General features: G+C 39.2%; 1 protein-coding gene and 1 long non-coding RNA gene across 3 annotated transcripts; one reads left to right on the forward strand and one right to left on the reverse strand.

The window, feature by feature from the left end:
- Positions 1–9,839: 9,839 nt before the first annotated feature.
- Positions 9,840–10,834, reverse strand: LOC144531174 (uncharacterized). The gene is made up of 3 exons (XR_013503198.1): positions 10,712–10,834; positions 10,312–10,618; positions 9,840–10,231 (listed from the first exon to the last, which is right to left on the reverse strand). It is a non-coding gene; the product is annotated as an uncharacterized LOC144531174 (long non-coding RNA).
- A 2,660-nt stretch (positions 10,835–13,494) lies between these two features.
- Positions 13,495–18,100, forward strand: arid6 (AT-rich interaction domain 6). 2 transcript variants are annotated; one of them, XM_078271152.1, is made up of 6 exons: positions 13,495–13,670; positions 14,438–14,594; positions 14,962–15,014; positions 15,244–15,341; positions 15,424–15,580; positions 15,898–18,100. In XM_078271152.1, exons 1-6 carry the CDS (start codon positions 13,659–13,661, stop codon positions 16,924–16,926), a joined length of 1,506 nt encoding a protein of 501 aa, XP_078127278.1. In that variant the 5' UTR covers positions 13,495–13,658; the 3' UTR covers positions 16,927–18,100. The 2 variants fall into 2 exon arrangements, with proteins under 2 accessions (XP_078127278.1, XP_078127279.1); XM_078271153.1 differs by lacking the exon at positions 13,495–13,670 and adding an exon at positions 14,214–14,347.
- Positions 18,101–19,083: the final 983 nt, after the last annotated feature.

The raw sequence follows: 19,083 nt of genomic DNA on the forward strand, positions 1-19,083 counted from the left end.
AAAGCAGCAGCCATTATTTTTGACAACTAATCCCAAAAATAAACACCCATTATTGAGCCTTTATCTAGTTCACTTGGCTGGTATGTTAGCAGAAATGTCCTATTTAAATGTTGTTCCATTAAGTTAAAAAAAATAAACTCGAGGGGACATAAACTCTGTTCTCCTGGGTGAAAGTCCTGTGTTTGTTTGAAACATCCTCCGCTCCAGTGTTGTAATGTAACAAAGTATTTAACAAAGTACAAATACTTCATTACTGTACTTGAGTAGAATTTGAATGTATCTGTACTTTACTTAGTTTTTTATATTTCTGGAAACCTTTACTTTTACTCCAATACATTTCCTAAATAAAATGTATACTTTTATTAGGATATATTTCCCCTAAGCATCTTCGTTACTCTTTACTACAAAATAAAATCCAAATAAATTTGTTAGGCTGCAAAAAAAAGAAGAGGAGCAAGCATAATAACTGATAGTGTCATGGAAAAACCTGTTGCAGGCTCTGCCGCCACGGTGACAGACGATGACCACCTCGACAACAGTGGTGAATGGCAGGGTGATGAAGATAACGTTATACACCAGTGGCCGTATTTGCAAGAAATGTTTTTGTACGTTGGAGTGAAAGATTCTTCCCTTACAAAAATTTTTTACTTCTGTGTCGGTTTTTCTCTTTGTTAATGTCAGACTTTGAATTTGATGTTTAAGGTGTGGAAACCCTGAATATTATGCTTTACTATTAAGAAACCACAATAAAGTTCATAATCAAAGTTTTTTTCACTTTTACTTCTAATAATTTTGTACATTTAATATCAGAAAATTACTTTTGATACTTAAGTACAAGAAATGATCAGATACTTTAAAGACTTTTACCAACGTAATATTCTGAAAGGTGACTTTAACTTCTACCAAAGTCATTTTCTGGTGAGATACTTCTTGTGCTTTTACTCAAGTATTGCTTTTAAGTACTTTATACAAGATTGCACCACCCCAACCTGCCTGCCGAAAAATGGCGCTCCTATACTTCTTCATTTTACTTCTATTCTCGCATTGCCAGACCTATCTTCACAGCGCTGCGGAGTAAGGTCTGGCTTAGTCCATATCCTTGGCGTTCCACTTCTGGGATTGCTCCGTTGCCGCCGGAAATTCCGTTGGATTTCACTCTTTTTGGCCGGATGTCCAATACCTTCCGCTTTCTTTGTGCTGGAATTTTAAACTCCGGTTGATTTATGAGGACTATGGTTAACTGCTCCTCAGCAGGGTAAATCCAGACAGCTAGCTAGACTATCTGTCCAGTCTGAGTTTTCTGTTGCACGACTAAAACAACCTTTGAACGTACACACAAGTTCCTTACCGACACTATTTTGCAGCACCATCGGGGCTCGTCCGGTGCAAGACAATTGTGATTGGTTTAAAGAAATGCCAATAAACCAGAGCATGTTTTTCTCCCATCCCGGAATGCTGTGTGGACTAGCCAGACCCTCCTTCGCAGCGCTGTGGAGGAAGGTCTGGCAATGCGAGACTAGGTCTGGTTACACCACAAATAGATTTCCAAGATAGGAGAAAAAAAATCGCTCTGGGTCGTTTGCATATCTTTAAACCAATCACAATCGTCTTGGACAGCGCTAAGCTCCAGTCACAGAGACAGTGGCTCTGCAAAATGGTCTCAGGAAGGAACTTGTTTTGGTGAAACATTTGCACCCCGCAAAAGAAATATCACATAACATATTAAATGAAGTTGACTGTTCACAAAATACAGTAATGTGAGTTATTTAAATTAGATGGATAAATGTTTAAATGTAATTTGCTCTTACCAGTGTATATACGCCGTTTGTACTTTGTCCTCCACAACACCACCAATCTGCCCCAAAACGTCCCAGTTAGAGAGTAAATGCCGTAAACATATTCTTTGTAAATCTTTACAATCATTCCCTGATAGAACCAAGCAGGCCTGCTTTGATGCACAATCCATCACATTTTCTTTAAAACTTGCCACTTGTAGCATGTAGCTTGCTAGGTAGAAGTTTGTTGTTGTTTCCTGAAGCGAACCAAGTTTGAAAACAGCAACACACAGACAGTGGAAGGTGAGGGACATCCGGCGCGATGTCAGGCAAATATCCTGGAAAGGTACTTCCGTTGATCCAGACTACCTTACTTCCTGCTTTGGCCACTAGAAGGTGCAGCCACTATAAACATATAAATAAGAGCCATAATTGCTGCTTCATAAAACAACTTATGGGAGCGTTTTTCGTGGAAGCACAGTCCCGAATGGCTAGTCGCATATGAGGCATTTGAGTCAAGTCAATTCCAAGCATCATTCTTACCAACAAGCATTTTTGATGATAACAATTTTTTTTTAAATTATTGAATTTAAATTTGATAATTTGAATAATCAGACTTCATTGTCAACCAGAGATGTTCACAAATCATTTTTTGGAAGTCCAAGTCAAGTCTCAAGTCTTTGAGCTCGAGTCCAAGTCAAGTCTCAAGTCTTTGAGGGGCAAGTTCAAGTCAAGTCTCAAGTCTTGAGAATTCAAAACATTTCCTGTAGCTACCATCCAAAAATCAATTGTAGGATACATTTATGGGGTCTACTTAACACATCCCTTTAGCACTCAGACCTGAAATATTAACCTAAGTCTGTCACATCATATGGATACAACTGTAAAGATACAATTAGCTTGTTCCCAGCATTAGCACAACACTTGGTTAGCTTGTTACCTGTGACGATATATGCTAAATGTAACGTCTCTTTCACTCAAAAAAATGTCTAATGTTGAAGTGGAAATCAAGAGAATAGTGGCAGCGCCACACCAGTTACAGAACAACATGTATCTCAGTGTCAGTCCAAATTACGCACAATAAGCAGTTTGAACTCACTGATGTAATGCAATTTATTTATTTTCTAAGTGTTAGTACGCTCAGTGAAACTGAGTCCAGCGTGAGGGAGATCCGACTCAGAGGAGGAGAGGTTACGGTACAGATCCATTTGACCGACACGACTGAAGCGTGGTATCGCGACGTCATACATCCATGGTTGACGCTCCACGCCCTTGACCGGTAGCCGATTGGACGAACGCGTGACGTGGGTCTGGCTTCTCAAGAATTTGAGTGTCATGGCGGCTCGTTGAGAATACGATCTTGTATTTTACAAAAATAGTTCACCGAAACGTCTTTCTGAAAACATTTTAAGCAAGAAATAGGCCACGCAGTTGCTGAATCTGTCTTCATTTCAGATCAACAAAGGTTAGTTTGAAAGATTTTCGTCAACTTCTACTGGATAGTTGCGTCGCGTTCAACAGATTAATTTGCATAAAGAGGGTTCTACAAAACAGGTTTAACTACTTCCGGTCGTCCGTTACTAAGGTAAACACAGCGTAGTTATGGCTACCTTCTATAGCCGGTGTTTACAGGAGCTACCCGATATAACAATTTCCGACGTACACCGTATTGCTAAACGGACGTCCAGAGCCCCTGAGTACTCTCTTAGACAAGGGATTTAAGTTTTACGCCTCCTCATTTATTCATAATTATGAAGGTAAGTAGTAGGCTATATGTAGCTTTTGCTAGCGTTAGCTAACTATGAGTAGTTAGTTTAGACTTGTATGCTATCAGTAGTTTAGCCTTTTATTTTTACTTGATTAAAACAGTCAAATGAAGACTGCATTTTAGCAATGGGGTTATAGTACCAACAGTATAATTGCTACGATGTCCTGTGTGTTTACGCTGCATGGTCAACCTTCAATTATGTTAGGTAATCCATCTGACTGTAGGTGTAATGTCGACTGCTGTTATGGCAGGTGTTTCAGATTTCTAAAACATTGTTAGAATAATGACAAATGTGATAAATGAATGAATGCTGTATCTTCTTGTCCACCAGTTTCAAACAAAGACAGGTTGACAGGTACTGTCAGTGTCAGAGCAGCTTGTCACAGGTCCATGCAGAAGAATGAAAAACCACACAGCTTGAGAGTAGGCTAATGTTTAGGGATGGGTTTGGGTATTCTGTTCAATTTCGCAGACTGTTCCAGTTCAATGACATGCATTCGTTCAATGCATAGCATGCGTTCATCAAGCCTGTCAGAACGAAAATATTTGCACTACAACTGCTATGTAAACACCATTGTCACAAAGACAATGATATACACATTCTTCTGAGACACTTAATAAATGGCTATAGTCTACCTGTTAGTGGAGAAGTAAAGTAATTGGGGCAAAGTTGATTGACAGTAAATCTTTCTATTGCAACATATTTGGTATACCTCACCTTGTATTTTAGTAGACTTGTAGGGAAACCCCTTGTCAACACACTTACCCCAGCAACCTTACTAGACCAATGCTTAATTCAGTGGTATTTGTTCTGACAACTGTTTAAGTAGCAAAATTCAATTCAAAAACACTTCAAATGATACATCAGTGTCAATGTTTGTCCAATTGTCTCTTTGTGTATTCTACACAGATAGAGCTTCGTGATTCAGAACCTGTCGTCATGACCTCCAGTCAGTGTTCGTGCAAAGCTGGCTGCTGCACTGCTCTTTCAGACAGCTCATTACTCAGAGCTCAATATCCAGGTTGTCCCCCCTGTTCATGCCTGCACAGAAACTGAACAACAATGCCACAAGCCCAGAACTGCAGTAAGGGTTGAGGCAAATGTACTGTATAAGTATGTAAGAGTTAGGCTATGTATGCAGCAATAAAATAGTAAATTGCTAAAAGAAAGTATAGTGATCTATGGTCAGAAGCATTAGAGGTGCAGCGTAACATAGTGGAGACTCAGTTTATTTTCTTTACTTCATAAGGGAGTGAAACCCGGGCCCATAAACAGCATGATTATTACAAGAGCTAGGCTTAACAGGCGCATGGAAGGAGGAATCAGGTGAGGTGCTGTACTGCAGTCACTGAGATCATACACGTTAACATTAGCTGGGGCACAGCATGTTATGATTCGTAACAATCTCACTGCATTTGGATGCCACGAGGGTAGACACTTTTCTGAAAACCAGCACTGAGAGTGAAAAATGGTTCCTACCTTCAGGCCATCCTTATCACAAATGAGGACTGTATTCAGTGCAAATGACTCAATGACACTAGACTGACTTTATGGACTTTAGCTTTGTAAATTAACTCTTTTTTCCACATATTGCAGTCACTGAAGCCAGCAGACCAAGCATACAACATATTTTACTTTTATAATTGTAACCTTGTCACAGTATGATATTAACTGTATCACTTTGTCTCACAGGAGTACACTCTACAAGGGTGTAAATGGGAACCCAATTGATATTGGGCTGCTATGTATTGAGGACCCTTACAAAGACTTTGAGATCGAAGAGAGGCCCCTTATAGAAACAATGGCCATCAGTGATGAGAAAACACTGGTGGAGACAGCGCTTGGCTTAGCCCAAAAGGGAAGCGTGCTTTCTTACTAGCAGCCCATACTACCTACTAAGGTAATAAATATCCATATGGATGCTCCACCTTTTCCACAGCTTCCCATAGATGACTACCAGCTTGCCCCGACAGACTGGGCGCATGAGCTAACCGAGGAACAACAATTCCACCTGAATAGTTTGAATGTCACATTTGAAATGGCAAGAAAGATTGAGGTGGCAACAAGAGAGCAGGCTGGAAATGCAGAGTGGCATCAGCTGCTCAGGCCTCGAATAACCTCCTCTCACTCTGTGTGCTTTGTCAGGGGAGATGGCTCAGCACAGTCTCTGGCTGAACACATCCTCAAAGGAACGAGGCAGACAGCCGAGATGAAAAGAGGTGCGCACACACACATAACTGTCCATTTTTAAGTTAACTATTACCCTACCTTGCAATGACATTAATTTGCTAATTACAATACTTTGCATTATGATCACTGTATTGCGACCATTCAACTCAAATTTAGAAACATCTTTTACTCAAACAGGTGTAGATATGGAGTTTACGGCAGCACAAGAATACTGCAAAATAAGGAATGTTAACTACATGCCCTGTGGCCTAATTGTTCACCCTGACGCCCCATGGCTTGGCACCTCACCAGATGGCCTAGTATTTGACCCTCTTGCGCAGCCACCTTTTGGCCTAGTTGAGATCAAGTGCCCCAACGTTTCCAGCTACGTCGACTCCAAGTATCTTAACATGCAAGAAGGAACACTGCTGTTAAAAGAAAAGCCACATGTACTACTGGCAGGTGCAGGGGCAACTTATGCTGACAGGAATGGCATGGTGTGACTTTGTCATTTGTGCCCAAGAAGACATGCTAGTCCAACGTATAGTTGTTGACCCAGAGGTCACAAAAGTAATTCGAAAGAAGGCAGACAGTTATTATTTCAATATTTGTATGCCCAAGTAACTGACTTTTAACAGACGTTCAGTTTAGTTTATTTCAATCAGTCAATCAATCACATAAATACACAACTTCACTTACATAACATAAATGGTATAAAAAAACTGAACAACCAAAAACAAAGTGTCACCTTAGTTCATGCAGTGTCATCTTAACTCGTTTATAATCCATACTGATCAAAAGGATATTTTCAGTTACATAAAATGTATTATCATTCATTTCTGTATTTTATATACATATTATCACACGTATGTGCAGAAGAAAAAAAAATAAACAAAACAAAATACATTCCCATTCATATACACATTGCCATTCATGCCTTGCTTTTATATTTGTTAATCATCCTACTTGTGAACAAATACATTCCCCTCAGTTCATACTTGCTCTCTCTAATCTGAAACTGCTTCTGGATAGACTCTGAGACCATCCTCTTTTTTTTTTACTTTATACATTATTTGCATTGTTTTGGCTACCACCAAGTCTCTAAATTTAAGTGTATGTGAGTTTATAAATAATCAGTTTTTTGGTTCAAGGTATTCTGCTCTGTTAATGAGTCGTATTGCTCTCTTTTGTAATAGAAAATAGGGTTAGTGATTGTTTTGTACCTGTTTTCCCCATGTTTCTACACAATATCTAATGTATGGCAATATTAAGGAACTGTACAATGTATGTAGTGAATTTGAATTGAGCACATCTTTAGTTTTATGTATATCGCAATAGACATTGATAAGACGTTATGTACTGGGCACAACATTTTTTTGACAGAATAAAAAAAAATCTGGAAACATTTGTCAATTGTGCTTCATGTAATGTATTTACAATAGGTACAATGGTTTGGTTTACAATAGGCACCTTAGATCATCTATTTGGCCCAAGCCTTGACCAGTGGCTTGTTCTGGTAATTCGATAGAAGGCAGGCTACTGCAAAAAGCTGATTGATACTACCAACTATAGTCAGACGGATGATGGAATCAAACAATTTATTCTCTTTGGATGCGCCTAATCACTCTCTCCACGTGTATTCTCAGCCGCGCAATGTCCTGAGTAGCTAAAACCTCTTCATGAGACAGCTGAGAGTTCGTTCCCAGAAAGGGTGGTCTGTGTACTTTACACGGTACTAAATCATCAACTGTAAAGCCTTTGTCAACCATTACAGCCATGTCTTTATCTAGTAAAGGGATGATCCCAGACTGCTTAAACAGTTCTTTATCACTAACAGAACCCGAGTACAGTGCTGACACAAAAGTGACAGCACCGTGTGGGGACACACCAATCATTCCCTTTACTGTGGTATGAGATTTGTACTGGGAGTACATCTCACTCTGCAAAAGCAGTGAGGAAGGGGTTTGACATTTTAGTTCAGTGCAGTCTACAATCACCCGTGTGTCAGAGTACCTTTCGAACACACTAGGCATCATGGCATGGATTGCATCAGGGGACATCCAAATGCCCACAGCACCCAAAACTGTGTACAGAAAATTACCTTCAGACCCAGAGACAGATAGACCAAAAAGAGGAACAACTCATCAACCAGCGGTAGACAACGGCTCTGTTGGTAGACAAGTAGTAATTAATAAATAAATAATAAATGTAAGTTGTACATTGCACAAGACAAAAGTGTTTGTAACAGCATAGCACTACCTCCGAAAATATTCAAATTTAATGTTCAAATTCTTGTCTTTTTTTTTTTAATTTTCACAACATAAAAACAGATAATCAGATGCCTACTGGTCTACGTGGTGGGTCAGAAGTCGTATCAGGAACTGTAGTTGTCGATGACTGTCCAACACGGGCAATTCTCCTAGTGGCAGGTTCAATCTGCTGCCAAAATGCATGAAAATGGCGGTAGCTTGCAAATCTAAGAAAAAGATCAAATTGTATTGTAAGACCATGTTGGATTGTAGCCAAACAGCATGAGCAGCACAATAGCAATCAACTTTTAAAATGTCTCCCATGAAGTAGTGCGTTACTTGAGTAAAAGTACAAGTATCTTACCAGAAAATGTCTTTGGTAGAAGTTAAAGTCTCCTTTTAGATTAGGCTACATGAGTAAAAGTCTTAAAGTATCTGATATTTACAGTACAGTATCCATAGCAATTTTCTGATATTAAATGTACTTAGTATTAGTAAAAGTAAGTAAGTAAGTAAAAGTAAGTAAGTAAAAGTAAAAGTAAAACTTAGCGGTTCTGCGCATGCGCACGACCCATAAGCGTGGTCTGATTCCCCGCCCATAAATCTATGCAACCTTGCGGTCGGACATGCGGTCGATACTGTTACGTTTACGTTATAGAAATAACACATTGTACTGTATTTGTGGTAATAATAAATGTTTTAATAGAATATCAAAATATGCTCCTTATCTGTTGACAGTGCACATGGAGTGAGTAGTGGTGAAATATATAATGATTCTGTTGGGGGAGCATTATTTGATAGGGTATATTTGTCTATCAGAATACGATACCACTGAAATATTCAATAAAGATATAATGGAGTATCAAAATATTCTCAAATAAACATAAGATATCAATACTGTTAGAGTTATACCTCTATGGGATTCAGCCTGCCTGCACAATTGGAAATGGGAACACATAAGGAAGCACATTTTGATAGGGCAGCGCGACTCAATAGACTCTACTATCGATTTGCGCTACGGTAGCATTTTTCGACAAGGCAGCATAGATCGTCAGAACACCGGCAGGCTGAAGTTGTTCCAAGCGAACAACACTGGAATCGCCCCGGGTTTCAAACGGCGCCGGCCCCCTTCAATTATATCTTCAGGCATAAAATGCCGACTGCAGACAGTGGTGTGTCTCCTTATAACGAAATCACGCCTAATATTTCGGATCCATATCGCCCTGACTGACTCATCCTTTGGAAACTGGTGGAAACTTATCACAGAGTTAATTTTCCCCCACACAGAGCAGCTCGGCACACAACAAAAACGGCTGTTCGGATGTTACCGTTTCTGATATTTAAACATGTTACATAATATAACATTCTGACATTTTAATTAAAACAAATACACTAAAGTTTTGATCAGAAACCCCGCAGAATTTTATTATAATAAGCGAAACTTATTAAATGACCTCACAAATCACCTAGGTTACCGCTGCAGCTTTGTACGGAAGTTAAAAGCGGAAATGATTTGACCTGTTTTCCGGTTCGAACGCTGGGCGCTCCGCATAACCCCTATGGAAATAATGTTCATTCTGTATGATTTCTTTTTTAATGTCATGATTTTATGTATTCCCAGTTACCTGTGAAGGACCTGTATGAAATGCATCTGATAAAACAAATGCAGAAAACTGACCTTGAAATGGCATTGTTGGACCTCCAGATTCTAAAAACAGATCTGGAAATCGAAATCCTCAAACACAAGTTAGAGGTGGGTGCATGGTCACAGGTGACTTGTGTTAGTTATTGGAACAATATAAAAAAAACCTAACTGTTGCTTTTGTGTTTTTAGGAAATAAAGAAGACAAAATAAAATTTCAATTATTTGTCTTTATTTGGGTGGTGCTTGTGTTTTAGTAGAAGTGATTCCTGCATATAATGTCTCTGACCGCTCTTCCATCCTGGACATCTGCAGGGTGGATGGGGTCCTCATCAGGGTCCTCTATATCTAGGGCAGGGCGTTGCTCTCCTATAATTGTGGCAATATTATGGAGAACAACACATGCCACAATAATGTCACAGGCCCTCTCAGAGGTTACCCTGAGGTGGTGTAGGCACTGGAAACGAGCTTTCAGCAGGCCTATGGTCATTTCCACCCGGGCTCTAGTCCTGCAGTGGGCCACATTGAAGTTGTGTTGGGGGCCTGGCTCCGGGTCAGGATAAAGGGTGAGCAGAGTGGGCTGGCATGGGTAACCCCTGTCACCCAGCAGAAGGCCTTCCAACTCTCCTGTAATGTATAGTGTATACATTTGAGTGTATTTAAGGAGGGAGACACGTGAATACTGTACAAAGCTTTAGGCTGCTTACCACGTTCCAGTCTGTTGCTCAGGGCAGACTCACGATATATCCGTGAGTCATGCACAGACCCAGGCCATTTGGCCTCCACGTTGGTTATGAGATATGCAGCATCACATATGATCTTGACAGTGCAGATAATGACAGATGTTACTTGCAGTATTGTGATACAGTTTTTTGACATTTTGTGACGGTGGTCAATTTATCTGCACATTCATTCTGTGAATGGACTTCCTATTCACATAGTCCGCTTCATTTTCTGAAGGAGCAGTGATTGGAATGTGTGTGCCATCAATGCAGCCAATCACATTGGGAAATCCTAAAAGAAATTAAAATTACTTATTCTGATCTTGCAGCACCATGTCATGATCCAAATTATAATTATTCATTGTAAGGGTTTTCCATTATTCACCTGCAATCCTGTGGAACTCTTCTTTAATGGCTCTCACTGGTTTGTGTCCAGGGAACACTACAAACACGTTTAAAAAACGTTTCAGAGCGAGGCACACTTTTCAGTCAACTCAGAGTAGGTTCACGCGCGTGCACCACCACAATAAAAAGGCAGCATGAATGGAGCCATGACACTACGATTCACCATGGCAACAACCACAAACAAACGGGTCGGCGGAAATACTCATGCGCACAAACAGCGAGTTTGAACATGCATTTTGTTAAAAAAGCAAGACAGCGGCTGCTGCAAAAGAGAGAGAAGTGGTGTGGGAGAAAATTGCTGCTCCAGTCAATGCGTAAGCATTAACAGAGTATTAATTTCATATTTAATCACAGTTAACTGATAATATTACTGGTGAAAACTGGAATTGTATTACACCTATAATTTCATTTAGGTGCAATCCTGCGGTCGAAAAAGTAAGCTACTACTATATCCCATTCTGAGGCTGCAGCACCATGATCATTAACAGAACTATAATTTATAATCATTTATTTCTTTTTAATGGCTCTCACTGGTTTGTCTCCAGGGAACACAACAAAAACGTTTAAAAAACGTTTCAGAGCGAGTCACACTTTTCTGACGGCTCTGCATATAGTGGCTTTACTATTACAGTATGATCCGCATCACCAATGTTATAAAGAAAACTGCCGTTTGCAAAAAAAAAACGTATGCGACACAAATAATCTGCTTGGATGTTAATAAAGCATGTCCACGATGGTGGATGTTAGTGATATGAGGACGGATAAGGTATCTACATATCTGATGGACTGTGAAAAAAAATACCTCTCAAATCGGTTATGTGGAAATGAAAATACATCTAGTCGGGACTCAATATCATCTCCCGACGTAAACTCTCTGTGAAGTAGTACAGCTTTTTCATCAACGGGATCGTCGACAAAAGGACATGACACGTTTGAGAAATAAACGTTTTATAATCTGCCTAACATATTTGTATTCATGCAGATAAGAAACTGCATTAAAATGCGCCTGATACAGACTGAATGAATGAATGAGGAAATGAGAGAGAAGAAACCTCGAGTTTCTTTTTTTTTAAAGATATATTTTTTGGGGCGTTTCCCTTTATTATAGTGACAGTGGATAGACATGAAAGGGGGAGAGAGAGAGATGGGGAACGACACGCAGCAAAGGGCCACAGGCTGGATTCGAACCCGGGCGCTGCAGGACTCAGCCTACATGGGGCGCTAGAGGTCGACCCAATCTCGAGTTTCTTGAAGATAACCTGCTCCCGACCAGGTTAGGTTCACAGGCTCAGTTACCATAGTAACTGACTCTGAGGTTAAGTTACCTCTCTTTCTGAAACGGATCCCAGGTCTATTTTTTGAATGCTTATCAACAGCTTTCCATTACTTCCTTCTATTTTCTGTTAGGGTGGAATTCCTTTGTTTTTTACTTTTTAGCTGACAGGCAGAAACCAAAACCGACGTCTTTTGGGCCACATGCATCAGTATTCACTCTAACTACTACTAAATATTGGCTCAAATATAGAGAAGTAAATGTGTTGCTATGCATGTATATTGTTTGTGATAGCTGAAATCCGATAAGACAGAAGTGAGAGTATACCTCAACACCAAAGGAGAACACACAGCACATAATTGCGGTCATCCAAAGCCAAGGTTAGCATAACCTTTACCCATTTATATTTCCTCCATCATCCCTGTCAAGTTTCTACATGCGTAGTTAAAGTTCAAGTTCAATACTATGCACAACAATACAAACACACAGTGACAGCATGTTCTGTATTTTGATAAGGGCATTGCCACACCCAGACAACTCCCATGACCTAAACATCGCAGACGGATGTCATGGTTCAATCAAAACACGCAGCGGTCTCCAACAATGCTGAGGAAGAGAAAGTACAATCATCACTCAACAATAATTATCGTTTCTTTTAATGTATTGCTTTTCAGAGGCAACACCCACATTTTTTATGATAAGCTTTAATCAGAGTGTTTACTACAAGCACTGTTGAGAGAAGGCAGTTTACCACCAAGTTGGACTACTTTTTAAATAACTGAGTGAGTAAGGAATTTGGTCTACTTTTTCTGTCATTTGGACAGTTTCCCCAATGAGAAGTTTGACTAATCTGCCCCTTCTTTTGTTTATTGATTCATACAAAAGTCTTTGTTGCGATTTTGTGTTTGCCTATTTATACGACTAAAACAGGAGACTTAAGGCAATTATATATAAATGGATCCCCAGAAATATGCATCATAACTGGAACTCTAAAATTGAGCTAATTATGATAATTGAAAAAATGCTCTGCATTGCAACTCTAAAAACAGGCTCATTACCTGTGAGCAATGTCCCAAACACTTAGACAGCCATGTACATTTCCTGTTTCCACATTGAAATTTACCATACTCAATAAGTTGCCAATACTAAATACTAAAAACATTATAATGCATATAATTATTTACTGTGCTAAATTAAACACTCACAGTAATACTGCTGTAGTGTTTTCAGTGTAAAATCCAGTTATTCATTTACATAGTGAGAGCAGTATATACAATATAAATGTTCAAATTTGACTTATTTGGGCAATACTCCCAGTTACTATAATAATTTGAACACAAATGTTCACTGGTTTTATCCGAATTCTGCCAATTGTGTGGAATATTCCAGTGCGCCGTTTTTGGGAACATGCTGAAGAGCAGGTTCAACTGGTCTGATGATAGCAATCTTGGCAGGAAGAAGTTGGCATAAACACCCCCTCTGTCAGTTACACATACTGTCATAAAGCTACTCGGGACAGGTGTGTGACAGACGCAACATAAATAACTGGCTGTAGTGATTTGTTAGTCTCTTTTACTACACCGGAGGGAACAAACTGAACAGCTTGTTTTCTGATCATCAGGGCAATGATATAAGATCCAACCTTACTCTCTCAATGGAAACACAGGTGAGGAACATTATTACACATAGAATCCAGAATAGAGTTGCTTTATGATTTTGTATCTATTTGTATCTAAGTATCTATGATAGAATAAAGACTCTATACTAGAATAAATGAATATGCTGCCAGTTTGTGTGTTTGCTTTATTTTGAAAAGCATTATCATATTCACATAATTATATCATAATAACACGTTTAAAAAGCATTAATATGATGATGGTGACATGATTAAAGTAAATGCACGATAGTAAATGATAAAAAAACAGAAATAACTAAATGAAAACAACAAAGATTCTGAACTCAAACTGGAAAAATTGATTTGTAATGAAACTAATTTCCAGTGTGAGCATGCGTATACTGACAAGTTTAATTCATAACCGTATTTCAAAACAATGGAAAGTATGGCATGAAGGAATGAATGAGGGCATTGATGACATTTTTTAGTGTCATATCAATGTGAGTGAGCAAGTGAGAGGGTGGAATCGACTGAGGCAAGTACAAACATGGGATACAACTTTGATATATGCTCAGAAACCTATATGTGTTTGACAATCATCACTCAAGATGACGTGAGCACGAAACAGTGAGGCATTGTCACCAGAGAACCTCAGGTCCTGAGATGTGTTTAGTCAAGTAGCGCTGTACATTGATTTTACATTTTGTCAAAAACTGGGATATGATATGGTATGATTTTTAATTTTTTTTAAATACCTAACTATTAAACATCCTGATAATATTGTGAAACATCATCTTTTGTTCTGTTTGTGTTCTCAGGCACACATGGAAATGGCACACAGAGAGATCCGAGAGGAGAGACCCGAAGAGCAGGTGGAGGAGATGACAGCGCAACAATTCCTTAAAGATCTCTACCTGTTCATGAAGAACAACGATACACCCATAGAAAGAATCCCAAATCTGGGCTTCAAACAAAGTACTTATAACTATTCATCTCATCACACATTGATTTTTAATGCATTTCACTTGTTTTATGCACCAAACATTTTTATATAGTACACAAATATATATAAATGGTATGAGGAATATATTATTTATCTGCCTACTAACGTATACGGACACAAATGAGTAGTTGTAATTGTGATTATGATTCTGATTTAACACGAATAGTCGAATAATTGATTAGTTAATTGACGAAAAATAATCCACAAATTGTCTAATAATCTATCAACCCTTTAGAAAAACCAATCAATCAATTCTCAACATTAACTGATCAAATTCTAATAACCCTACATTCTAATTATGAAGTGTGTTTGATTATGTATATGTTCCCTATTTTTCAGTTGATCTATTTGTGATGTACAAGGTTGTCAGAGACATGGGTGGCTACCACCAGGTAATCAAATATTTTCAATTCACGGATAAGTATTATTATCAGTAATAGTATTGTTATATTGTTAATATTATTAACAATATGTTTAATTTGTATAACAATGGAATAATTATTTATTTAGCTATTGTTTATTGTCAAAACTAATACTCACTCTAATACTGCTTATACTGTCCCTGTTAATTAATGAAGTGACATAAGTAAAAGCCACTAAAAACCGCCTGCACTCTTCCAGGTGACTGCTCAGCAACTGTGGAAACAAGTGTACAACACGCTGGGAGGAAACCCTCGAAGCACAAGTGCAGCCACCTGCACTCGCAGACACTACGAGAAGTGAGTTAAATGGTACATGAGAGTGGCTGCTATGTTTCCTTCCCAGACTCAGACTCATCTGATACATTTGTTATTTGTGCAGGCTGCTTCTGCCATACGAATGCCACGTGACGGGCACATTGGTGAACGTGTTGCCTCGTAATCAACCAAAGCACTTCCTCTCAGCCAACTACAGCAAAAACGATGTTGCTGGCCAGAGGCCAGCTAAACGCAAACTGCCCTCAATATATCTGTACCAGGTTGGTAGTATTTTACACTCAAACAAGATAGGAAAGACATAGCAGAGTTGCTCAACACAAACTTTAACTGATGTGATTATGATTCAATAAAAATCCTTAATTACAATAAGTAGTAAATAATTACTGAAGTGGCTTTTTGGTTATAAATGCATGTTAGCTGGTATGATGTGATACAATAATAATACTAATAATAATAATAAGCAGTTTATTCTTGTTAATAAGCTGGTTCTGGTGCAACAAAAAGCTTACTTAAGATCCCAATAATTACATATTTCCAGTTAGTTAAAGCTCTGATGATCCACTTATCTTTCCAACAGAACCCTCATAACCTCCAGCCAGACCCACACAAGAGTGTCTTCCCTCTGCGGCCCCATTACCCTCAGTACTATCAACCCAGCCATCCAGTTCTGCCCCCCCATGTCCCTATCTACTCCTCGACGTTAACACCACATAGCCCCCCTGCCCCGAAGCCCTGGGTTCCTTCCTCTCCATCTCGTCTCGACCTAACAGACAGGGTTAAGGAGCCACTGGAGCAGCTACGCTTCCTGGCAGAACGGTACAAGACAACATCTGGATTGACTGAGCCTCTGAACCTTAGCGTTAATAAAGCCTCAGGTCGGGAAATCGACAGCAGCCCCGCCTCATCGTTCACCCCACCTTCATCCAGCAAGAACCCAAAGTTCTTGAACAAACCCTCCCCTTTGTACAGTCCTCATCGCTCGCAGGTGGTGAGAAATGACGGATGTGAGACGGAAGATGGTGAAGCAGATTTAGGAGACACATCATATTCATATCCTGCGAACGCCAGAGAGGCATATGCCGTCAATGTCAAAGCTTTAACAGCGTCAATCAGCCCCACATATGAGTCTGCTCTGAGAACAGACAAAGGCACACCCACAATGGCACAAAAACCCAGCTCTCCGAAGACAGACTTAACAATCCTGCCAAAAGAAGAGAGGGAGGGGAGTCCAGAAGTAATTGAGCTCAATCTGAGTCACATACTGCCCGGCATCCCTCAACAGAACGGAGGCAAGATGGAAATTGAGGTGCCGCTGTCTGTGTTCCATGACTGGCTCAGGCTGTGTGGGTCCTCAGCCTCGAAACATGGTACTAAGCAGCTACCTCCTCTTCCTCCTCAGGAAGGACTCTCCGGACAAAGAAAGTATTCATACACAGAAGTCCTCCCGACTAACCTGACATTTCAAATGAATCCCCAACACCCAAGCTTAGCCGCTGAGGATCTTAGGCTGTGGCGAAGTAATTTGCCAAGTCCCATACCAACCACCCAGACTACCAGTTATCACTTTAACACAAACCAAAACCATTTCACCGCCTACAAGCCTTAGTCTTCAGGTGGTGTTCTGAAATGTGCAGCCAGCCGGGATGGCTATCCATTTGATCCGCAGGGAATTAAGAAGTGATACAGCTCAAAACCCCCAATTTGCTGGGATGCCTACAAAGTGACCCAGGCTTCCACCATCCAAATCAACATGGACTCTAGTCCCTGCACAGTTTAGCAAGAGTTTACAGCCTCTGTGTCCTACAATGGAAACACATTGCAGGGAGGGAAGAGAAGTTAGACATGGGCCCTTCAGCTGCGCTAATGTGGAATTCCGGCTTGTTTTCTCTGCTGCACCTCACCCATGAAGAGGATACGAAGCTGAAGAAAATCAGCTCAAGCTCATCATGAAGATCAGTTAGATCATTACACTGACAGTCCGACACCACATTAAAGCTTTACCACGTTACATTCCTCTTTCATGTAGTGTTTCTTACTGAAGTTCTGTTTTGTATATCATTCAATTGTATAGTCTCCCAATATTAAGTCAAATTACCAAAAATGATAATCTAATGATTAATTAATTCATCTGTATACAGTATATGTGTATATATACGGTCTGTTTATATAAGGGTATTTATTGTGTAAATAAGTTTGTATTATTACTATTATTATAACTAATTCATTTTTTTCTACTTCTTATAATACTTTCTGTATATTTTTTCTCCTACGTCTATTTAATTGGGAATTTGTGTTATTCTGATGTGTGTACATTTGTTTTCTTTTGAGCTGCTGTAACACAGGAATTTCTCCAGTGTGGGATTAATGAAGTCTATGTTATCTTAGCACAGCACAGCTTGATTTACAGAGAATGTGCACTGTCTGACCTTTTTTAGGTTTGTCTGTACAGAAATATTACTTGTATAATACATTTAGCACTTTAACTATAATGCCATCTACAGCTAAATAAATTCATATAAATAAAATAGAAGTTTGAGAGACACATTTGTTGGGTGATCCTGCTGTCTTCACATCCCACTACTACGTGTTTTAACATGAATCCAAACAATTACTTTTCATCAAGCTTATCAATTAACAGCCATTACTGCATTTGTACGCCTTAGAAAAGAATACAGTTGAAACCAGATATTTACAAACACAAAAACTTTTATTTCTTTACTGTCATACATTAAATCAGAGTAAACTGTTTCTGTTTTAGATCAATAAATTTTAACATATTTTTTGCATTTGTTAAATCGTTTCAACGAGATCAGGGTAAGGTCACCATCCCAACTGTGAAGTATGGGGATGGTAGTATAATGTTGTGGGGCTGCTTTGCTGCATAAGGGACTGGTGCACTTCACAAAATAGATGGCATCATGAGAAAAGAAAATTTTGTAGATATATTGAAGCAACATCTGAAGACATCAGCCAGGAAGTTAAAGCTTGGGCGCAAATGGGTCTTCCAAATGGACAATGACCCCAAGCATACCTCCAAATTAGTTACAAAGTGGCTTAAGGACAACAAAGTCAAGGTATTGGAGTGGCCATCACAAAGCCCTGATCTCAATCCCATAGAACATTTGTGGGCAGCACTGAAAAGGCGAATGCGAGCAAGAAGGCCTACAAACCTGACCCAGTTACACCAGTTCTGTCAAGAGGAGTGGGCCAAAATTCCAGCAAACTATTGTAGAAAGCTTGTGGAAGGATACCCAAAACGTTTGGCCCAAGTGAAACAGTTTCGGTGCAATTCTACCAAATACTAAGGAAGTGTATGTATACTTCTGACTTTGATGAAAGTGATACAAAAAAAATACATAGAAATTCTCCCTCGCTCGATTCTGACATTTAACAAATGCAAAAAATATGTTAAAATGTATTGATCTAAAACAGAAAAAAGTTTACTCTGATTTAATGTATGACAGTAAAGAAATAAAAAAAAAAATATTCTGAAGTGTACGTAAATATCTGGTTTCAACTGTAAATTACACCTTGCACGGAGGTAGTGGCCTCGAGCTTTATTCAGGAAGAAGTTTTACTTCCTTATAGGCTGTGCCATTTAAAATAGACAGGTATGTGTTCCTTTAACGTCAGTAAAAAAAATATTCCAATACCATTTATAGCTTGTGCATGAAAATCTGTGATTTGGTTTGCTGTGGGAAGGGAGCGGTCTCTGATAGTTTCTCTCTTTTTTGTTTTCATAAGTAGGGAGACACTTTGCTTC

The sequence above is a fragment of the Sander vitreus genome, chromosome 16 (assembly GCF_031162955.1).
Source record: "Sander vitreus isolate 19-12246 chromosome 16, sanVit1, whole genome shotgun sequence".
In the NCBI taxonomy this organism is placed as follows: domain Eukaryota; kingdom Metazoa; phylum Chordata; class Actinopteri; order Perciformes; family Percidae; genus Sander; species Sander vitreus.